General features: G+C 40.2%; 2 protein-coding genes across 2 annotated transcripts; both read left to right on the plus strand.

The window, feature by feature from the left end:
- Positions 1-2,945: 2,945 nt before the first annotated feature.
- Positions 2,946-3,857, plus strand: LOC113279958. The gene has a single exon (XM_026528591.1). The coding sequence runs from the start codon at positions 2,946-2,948 to the stop codon at positions 3,855-3,857; it is 912 nt and encodes a 303-aa protein (XP_026384376.1).
- Positions 3,858-4,391: 534 nt separating this feature from the next.
- LOC113283421 lies at positions 4,392-9,109 on the plus strand. The gene is made up of 2 exons (XM_026532667.1): positions 4,392-7,001; positions 7,523-9,109. Exon 2 carries the CDS (start codon positions 7,580-7,582, stop codon positions 8,342-8,344), a length of 765 nt encoding a protein of 254 aa, XP_026388452.1. The 5' UTR covers positions 4,392-7,001; positions 7,523-7,579; the 3' UTR covers positions 8,345-9,109.
- The last annotated feature ends 550 nt before the right edge of the window (positions 9,110-9,659 follow it).

Below are 9,659 nucleotides of genomic sequence, written 5' to 3' on the forward strand. Positions count from 1 at the left end.
CGACACGATGAAGCAACGCTCCCATGGATGTCGCAGCAGTAGCAGCAGCCTCCCTCAAAGTAGCAGCAACAAAAACTGGACCTTCCAAAGCAGGTGTAGCAAATCAGGCAGAAGGAGTGGCAGAATCAACGATACATCAGCCTCTCTATGGAATGCCGATCACTGATGAAAGAAATCAACCACTTCTGATCACAAAACAAACGGTGCAACAGCCCACAGTGCCCCATGTTTTGCTTACCGATCCCCTAGTTTCCCTGATACAGACTGTTGATGAAGATCGCACTGTAGCAGTAGGGGGGACAAGCACAAGGAGGGACACCAAATCAAGGATCAAACCATTCCATCCAATTGATAGCAGAGCTAGAGGAACTGAAACGAATCCACAAGGTGTATGCGGACGCCGTGGAATTACTGGCAAGAGAAAACCAGGAGCTCAAGGATCGGATCGCCCATAGCGCGGAACTGGAAAATCAGCATGACAAAGCCAATTCCAAGGCGCAACCACCCAACCGAGATAGAAGGATGGTAGTAGCCAACATCCATGATCCCGAGCCATTAGACCGAAGAGAAGCCAGAGGAAACAGATTATCCGATCCGGACTACGTCCCCGACACCTCAGACTACTTCGAAAATGAAGATCGAAGACCCGGACGATCCACTCTAGCGGGAGATCACCATCTCGCCCTGGAGAATCTTCGTGCTGAAATGATGGCCGAGATCAAGAAGCTATATGAAAGACAGGGAGGAGGAAGACTAGAACAAGTGATAAAAGAAGCTGCTACGACACCGATGGTGGCCCACTTATCCATAGAACCTATCCCTCAAAATTTTCCTTTACCAGCGTTCGAATGTTATGACGGATCTAGCGACCCAGTGGCCCATCTCCGATACTATAACCGAGTCTTAGCCCGATGGGATCAAGACGACGTGGTTCTTTTCAAATATTTTCCTTCGAGCCTCAAGGGATCGTTCATGTCTTGGTTCGACAATCTACCGCAGAACTCCATTGATTCTTATAACCAGCTCACGGAAAAATTCCTGACGACGTACATGTACAACAAGACTGTCAACGCCGGAATGGACAAGCTCTTTTCGCTAGCTATTACATACAAGGATACGACCAGGGAATACACCGACAGATGGCATAAGATCTGCCAGGCAATTGGAAACATTGACCCGGTGGTTAGTATAAACTACTAAAAATGGGGATTGGACCGGATGAGCCCGTTGTTCGTTGAGATTCACGGAATCGTTCCAACGACCGAAGGAGACCTTCGAATCATCATCGAGAAGCACGCCCGGCTAGAAGAAATACAACGCGATAACCCAACGGCACAGATGCAGAAAGCACATCGTACCAATTCCGTGGAACAAACCAGCGGGTCCAAAAGAAAAAATTCAACATATCAGTCCAACAAAGACAAGAGAGGACGATGAGATGATCGTCATCGTGATGAGAAGAAATTTGAAGATCAAGTCTACACAAAACTCAATACTAGCTACGTTCGTATCTTACGAGAAATCAAAGATCGGGCCAACCTCGAGTGGCCATGGTCCAAAGGAAAGCAACCACCTCGATCTGAGAAATCGAGAGACTACTACGAGTATCACTGCTTCAACGGTCACCAGAATGAAAAATGCAAGAATCTCAAAATACAGTAAAACCTCCGTATATTAATACACTTGGGGATTCATAAATTTATTAATATATGGAGGTTATTAATATAGGGAGGTATACCTAGAAAATATAATATTTGTAGTTCAATGTAAGTAAATACTATTAGGTAACTAGAATACCGGCACGAACTTCGCACGTCCTTTCCTTTTACTCTCTCATGGGACCTGTTACACTAACCTGCTCTACCTCTTTCTCTTACTGTCTGCTAATTTGTTTTGTTTACTTTTATATTTTTAGCCTCATTTAATTTAGATAGTTTTTTAGTAGAGTTATAACACTAACAACGTGTTTGGTTCAAGGAATTGGATTCCTCGTAATCCAATTCCGGGGGAATGTGACCAATTCCTTGAACCAAACGGTCCAAACCATCTCTATGTAATTGATTTCCATCGCATTGGTATAGTATTGCAATGGAATTGGATTCCAAGGTAAAAACAAAAGAAATTGGATTGCCTCAACCAAACGCTAATTTTTTGGAATTGAATCCAATTCCATGGAATTCAATTCCAAGAATTGGATTACCCCATAATTAAATTCCTAGGAATCCAATTCTTCCAACCAAACAAGGTGTAAGGGCAACATCGTGATATAAAAAATTCCAAGCCTCTCACGTGCTTTCCTACTGCCCTTTCATGGGGCCATCGCACACATGACCTACTCTCTCATTTTTCTCTTGATTTGATTTTTTATTTTGACCATATTACCCTCACTTAATTTAGATAGCATTTTTAACAAAGCTATGAAACTAAGGGTAAACTCGGGTTTTCAAAAATTGCAGCTTCAAGCACTGTTCATGAACAATGCCTAAGGGGAGTTTTCTTTATAATAGTAATAGATGTACATACATGTTTATAGTTCCAACACACAAGTATATGTATGTATCTTGGAACTTGTAAGGTTATTATGAATTTTTTGATGTTTTCTACAATGTCAAGTAACATAGGGCATATTAGAAGATAACTCATCAATCTATAATAACTCAAAAATGCGGTAACAGCCCAAAATATTACCTCTTTTCTCAAACTACTATAAATAAGTAACTTATTTCATCATAAATTTCAATGTAACAAGACCTATATTTCTCTAATATAATATCGATTATTAATATATAGAGGTAAATTCCTTAAGAAGGGACCAAAAAAACAAAGTAATATTAAAACGTGGAGGTTATTACCATTTATAACTGCCCAAGTTGGGACCATAGTTTTTTATTAATATATAGAGGTTATTAATATATGGAGTATCAGTATATAGAGGTTTTACTGTAATGATCCAAAAGTTGATTGACGCTGGGGATCTCAAGCAATATGTCCAGAAAGCAGAAACCGATGACGGGACAAAACGAAACAACCAAGTTCAATTACCTGAGGGTAATCGAACACTCAACACCATTTCATGCTCCGAGCCTAACGGACCCTCACTGACTTCCCAGATAGGGAAAAGATTGAGAAAACAATTTGAGGACTACTGTGAGCTATACAAGATTGACGGAATTGAAGTTGACGAGCATGAAGAATGGATGAATGCACCGATGACATTCGACGCCGAAGATGTCGAAGAAGATATGGAGGACCACAACGATCCCTTAGTTCTCACTTTACCAGTAGAAGGATGCAACGTCAAGAAGACCTTGATTGACGGAGGAAGCTCAGTCAATGTCCTTTTTTATGATACCTTCAAACGAATGGAATTGAATGATGAGCAACTGATGTCTTCTTATTATACCATCTACGGGTTCAACGGCGCACCTACGAAGCCTTTAGGAGACATCGTCTTAGAAGTCAAAGCAGGACCTATGAAGGTAAGCACCAGATTTAGTGTGGTGGACGCTCCATCCCCTTACAATGCCATCATCGGACGAAGGTGGGTACACAATATCAAGGGAATAGCGGCCACGTATCACCAATACCTTAGATTCCCGACACCTGAAGGGGTAATGGAGATCAAAGGTGATCAAGTCACAGCCCGAGAATTCCAGGCCTTGCAAAACCAGCTTAACAACGAGCAGGAAGAGAAACGCAGGGCACGAAGAAGCAAGAACAAGGCAGCTGCCAAGGATAAGGCGATCGATCTGTATCTCGAAAATATCTCTAGAAAAAGCCTAATGAGGGACAACACCATCGTCAATACCGAAGCAAGCGCCTCAGGGGCAGCGGTGGCTGAAGAGCCTAACAAATAGCAATTAAAGAGCGTCCCTCTCCTTGGGGAACCGAACCCTACATTCACACCTGTAGAACCCACGAAAGAGATCAACATCGGGACCGAAGAAAACCCGAAGATAATCAAGATAGGCACCCTAATGGATAAGGAGCGAGAAGCATCCCTAATCAAGCTACTCAAGGAATATGCGGACATATTTGCATGGGGACTAGGAGATATGCCCGGAATCGATCCGAAGATAATCCAACACGAGCTTCGTATAAAGCCAGGTACGCCCCCTTTTAGACAGAAAGTTGATAAGCGCCTAAAAAACATTTTTTGAATATCGATTTCTTATGCTTTTTTTAGCTATTTTTCTTGTATTTTTGTATATTACACTTCTTTTGTATTTTATAGGTGTTTTGGAGTCATGTGAGAAGAAACAACGGATTTTGGAACTCAATTTAACATTTGGCGAGGTTAAGAGTTCATGGACTTTTAGTTGCAAGCATCGCCAAAAGCAGAAATTACTGAGGCAGCAGACAACAATTACTCAGGGAAACCTCCCTTCTTATTTAACCTGCCAGCTAGGTCGACTACTTCACCAGCCCTTCACAGTTCAAGTCTTCAAGACCAGCTTGTTGCTGCAAGTTCCCAACGACGGCAAACGAATGTTCCAGTGGGTCATAAATTGAGTTCAAAGAGATTTCAAGGCTAGAAACGGATTTTGAGTGTAAGACAAGCAAGGAAGGATCAGGTGGTACGAGTTTACTAGAGTTTTTGGATCTATTTTGTACCGGAAATGCAGGGTTCAATGATGAGCTTGCAGTCGTTGATTAAGTTGATCAATGGAGGAGATTCAGAGGTATTTGACAAGAGCGAATTACAATGGAAGATGGGTTTAAGCGAATTGGAAGTTGGCAGTAAAGAAAAGAGAGCAGTTCGAGAATTTGTGTTGTATCTAATATACAGGGACGAAATTGATGTTGCTGCCATGGATGATTGAAGTTCAGTTCTGAGATTATGAATGTATGTGATTGAATGTGTGATGTTCCATTTCGAATTGCAGGGAAGGAGTTGTGCAATTTCCAGGAAACAGAAAGTACATAACCTTCACCAGTTTACAAGTCGCATACAAGGTGTTTGCAGAATAGCCTCAGCGATCAGTTTTGCCATCGTCTCTCTGCAGTTCTGCCTTGGTCTTGTGTTGCTGTATCCATAGCCCTGATGGGGTCTTTCCAAGGGTTAAGAAGAGTTTTAGAAGTTGAGAGCAACACGGCAGAATGGGTATCAGTTTGCTTCAGTTTTCAAGCCGTGAAGTTAGCAAAACAAGTGGTGTTCTTCTATTGGAACTAATGGCTCTCGTGGGTCTTTGACGAGAGTGAGTACAGGGTTTCAAAGAGTTATATGTTAATCCAAGAAGAAATCAGAGATTGGATTGTATTTGGACTCAACATAGCAGCGAGAAAGTGGTCAGGAAAAGAGCAGTCGTTAGCCATGGTTCATTGGCCGAGTACACGGGTTTGTTAGGCAGCGACTAGGACTTGATTTAGAAGCTGCGGAGAATCAGGAAATTTTCTTTGCGTGGGATGCAAGTCCGCAGCAAGGGGACAAGGAAGCTATAAAACAAGAACTAGGGTTACAAAACAGATATATCATACCCCTCACGACTGCTCGCAACCAACAGAGAGGAGCTCTCTGCTCCTCGCCAAATCCTTAGAGAAGCAGTACCATCACCTCCAACTGCATACATCGCCATCCATCCTTCTTCCATCATCACCTGCATCTCCATCCATCTGCATATAGCCATCAGCACCAGCATCCACTCACTTGCATATCTCCTGCATAACTACCTCACCTGCATATCACCAGTACCACCTTTGCATCTCCACCAGTTCTGCACACACCATCAGACCACCATCTCCAGCGCACAGGCAACGAATTCGAGCAGTACAGGACCATTAAAAACGTCGCCAGCAGCACTCTCCACTTCACCTCCACCAGCTGTTGTCTTATCTTCCTCCAACAGTCCATATCGCCATCACTTCACTCTTGAGCAAAGCGCCAGTTGAAGTCCAGTACAATATCCACCAGCACTTCATAGTTCAAGCCATACATCCCTGCAGCAGCTTGCAGCAAGATTTTTCCACCATCAGCTCTGCATAATATCATCACCTGCCAAGTCACATCCACAATATCCATTCCACCTCAGCTGCTGTTTGGTTTGATAACTTGGTTTTGAATTCATATTTTCTGTGGTTTCATCTTTATCTGCTGTGAACTATTGCTATGTGTAGCTTAGCATCCTTGATTAGGGACGATACGACCTCCGAACATGAACTCCAATTGATATTTAAAAGTGCTTGTTTTCTTGCAATCTATTTGTTATTGCTCATTCTCTGCAGTGCCAATAATGCTTGTGAGTTATTTGTGAATCGTTTAAGTTGCAAATTAAATTGGTTTATGGATGATTCTAATGCTAGTTGAAACCTCTTCGACCCGTAATTGTCTAGAGAGTCTTAATACAAGTAGTAATATATGGGTATTGATGATGGGATTTTGTTAAGTATTCGTATGTATTGAATGACACTAGTAGATGAGTCGAGCTTATGTATTTCTCACTAGGAATAGCCTATCTCACAGAAGTTAATGCACTTGTTTAAGTCACACCTAGAGAGCATACTTCTAGGAAACTTGATGGGTAGAATCTAGTAGTCGAGCGTTTCCGTGTCCCGTGAAATTAGGAAATTGCGGGATATTTAAGCGTACCAGATATTCTAGGGTTATTAGTAATAGGTACTTTGCAGAATCACAGCTTTATTGATAAGATTCTTGTTTTGTGACCGAGAAAGAATCCTTGATCATCATCATCCTCATATTTGCATTATTCTTATTCAGAAATTGAATTGGCAACTTAGACTCAACTTTTCCTTAGGAACGAACCTGCTTGTCCATATACTACTTGTTAGTTTAAAGAGAAGTAAGGAATTTATTTTTGCGAGTTCGACACCTCGTCAAAATTGGCGCCGCTGTCGGGGAGCAATCGGTATTTTGAGTTGTTATTTACTTTTCTGATTTTGCATTTAGTTTTTATTCTTATCTTTTACTAATTTATCTTTTTAGAATATATTTTTCAGGTACAAACCATTCAATATTTCTGCGTGTGCACATTTGGGAACAATTGGTAAGTTTCTTAACGAGTTGTGTGCACAATTTTCCAAGATGTATCATTTTGGGAATAATATATATGATTCACAAGAAAACACATATCATGGTAATAATTCTGATTTTCAATCTCACTCTTACAATAGCTTCCAACCATATGTGGGATACAATCAAAACTAATCTTTTGGTTATGATGACTATTCTACAAGTCCTTGTGATTTTTCTCATACATCGCAGCAACCTTACGGTGGTTATGTAAGTGGACAATCACAAGGATGGGGGGATAGTTATACTTCTCATACGTTCCAATCTAGTTTCATGCAGAATAATTTGCGACGTACATGGAACCAGATTAACTCAACTCCCAACGTGTCTAGTTTCGTACCAAGTGAAACATATGATAGTGTATTTAGACATGTTCCGGATCGTACTTATGATCTTTCACCCATTCAACGGGAAGAGACGTGGTCTAGAGAACATATTGTGAATAGTAGCGGAAAACGTGTGAACATAAAGAAACTCTTTAAACAATATGTGCAGTTGGAAGAAGAGGGAGCAACGGAAGATACTCTTCAAGCAATTTCTAGGGCCATACATATGGAGGTTAACCGCCATGTTGATAATGGAGAAGAGCCCCAAGAAGAAGATTCCGAGGATGATGAACCTTTGGAAAATATTGATAATGACGGTGCTACTAGCTCAACTCATGATCATAATGATCATTCTCCTAATCAAAAGGAAGAAGTTGAGTCTAGAAACACTACCATTATTGATGGTAAGACTTATGTTGTGTATGAGAGCGATGATGATTATGACTTTTTTGTGCATCATGCCCCAAATTCGGAGATAGTGGATACTTTGAATGAGAAGTCAACTTGTGAAGAACGTAAGGATTACGATAATTTGCTTATGGAAGATTCTGATTTCTTTTCCGATGAGGAGGACTTGGTTGTAGAAGAAACCAATGAATGTCTTGACAAGAGTTCGAGTGAGAATAATGATACTTGTGATGTGAGAATGGAAGTGTCCAGTAGTACCGAGGATCCGGTAATACATGAGGTTTTGCAAGGTTTGTGTAACCCTTTATGTGAATCTCTATCTAATGATGATCCTCCCAAATTAGTAGTAGTTTCCCAAAGAGTTATTAATCCATCTTTTAGGAAGATACCTCATTTGGGGCTGGAATTATGTGCTTCAAAATTTTTATCTGAATTTCTTGGTTCTAAGTATCCACCATATGTGTTTGAGTCTAACACCATGCAGGTTTGTAAAGAGAAGCCGATTGAAGTTCCTTCCACTTATGTTTTGTATATACTTCCGAGTGTAGAAAGAACTAAGTGTGGGGGTGACTCTCGTGGATGATAGTTTCATTTTCCCCACCATTAGCTAACATTCTTGTGAAGCTTTTGCAATATATGCAGATTGTTTTGTGGGTGGATCCTCAAATTTTCAGATTGTTGATATATGGGGAGTCTATTTTGAATGTTACTCGTATGCGTCAATCAGGTGAACAATTCCAATTCTTACTTCCTTGTCTTTTACAAGTATTCCTCTTATTCTTTTTGCAATGGTTTGAAACATTGAGGACAATATTTGATTTAAGTGTGGGGGTAGGGTTCCATAAAGATAAAAATTGACGTATACAAAACTTTAACTTTTAGAGATTTTTGAACATTTAGAATGAACACTAGCCTTTCTAAGTAGATGACATTTTTTCTTCACAATGAGGTATATTTTAGCTGAGTCGGGATTAGATGACAACTAAATAGCTAGTTTAGTGTTTATCCTCTATTGTTCAGAAGTAGCTACGAGTTAGAGTCTCTATTTTATAGTATGTAATTTGTATATAATTTGTAGATTTTGATGCCTCTAGTTAAAAAAAATAATAATAATTATAAACTTCGAAATCTAGAAACTTGTGCCTTTAGGATGACACTACCAATTTTAATGGATGGAACCATCTTGGTTGCAGGAGTTGAGGAACCCACTAACTAAAAGGACAGAGCTCAAGTGTTATAACATGATAGTTGTTACCATATCTCGGAATATCACCATATCACCTTATGTTTTTATTTTTGCAATATTTTCTTGTTTCTCTAAGTGATTTGGTGGGTCACCAACATCGAATTGTTATTACTGCTAGGGTGAAATAGAGTGATTGAGTTGGATATCAATATATGTGTGTTCTCCCTGTCTCCGTCGCCTAAACAAGCGTGGAATGCAGGATCCACGGGAATTACCATGTAATCTGCTGACAAGAAGCATGCGCTTGGATCAAAAAGATTTAATCATGTTGTCAATTTGCTAAAAAAAAAAGTTATTATTATTATTGTTCAATTAATAAATCGACCGCTGGTTCCCTTGTATTTGCCAGCCGATTTGTCTACAATTAGGATTATCGACCACCGGTTCCCATATATATGTCAGTTGTGTTGATATTAGAATTCAGACCAGTATCTCAATCCAATAAGATTTTTAGGTTTGTCTTGGCAGTGACCTTCAGACAGATATGGGAAACACCGTTCACTTTAGTCAACATCGCAACCATCTATCTCTATATCCATCTTCTTAATCTATTCATGTGTGATTGTGGTTAGTTAGATTCCAAGTATTGTGGTCTGTTCGACTTTCTGAGTAGAGCTTTGTTTACGTATATATGAAATGGATTTGCATCTAG

This window comes from Papaver somniferum, chromosome 5 (assembly GCF_003573695.1).
Source record: "Papaver somniferum cultivar HN1 chromosome 5, ASM357369v1, whole genome shotgun sequence".
Classification (NCBI taxonomy): Eukaryota; Viridiplantae; Streptophyta; class Magnoliopsida; order Ranunculales; family Papaveraceae; genus Papaver; species Papaver somniferum.

Coding starts and splice junctions, on each gene's coding strand:
- LOC113279958 (XM_026528591.1), top strand. CDS start 2,946: ATGATCCAAAAGTTGATTGACGCTGGGGATCTCAAGCAATATGTCCAG.
- LOC113283421 (XM_026532667.1), top strand. CDS start 7,580: ATGGAGGTTAACCGCCATGTTGATAATGGAGAAGAGCCCCAAGAAGAA.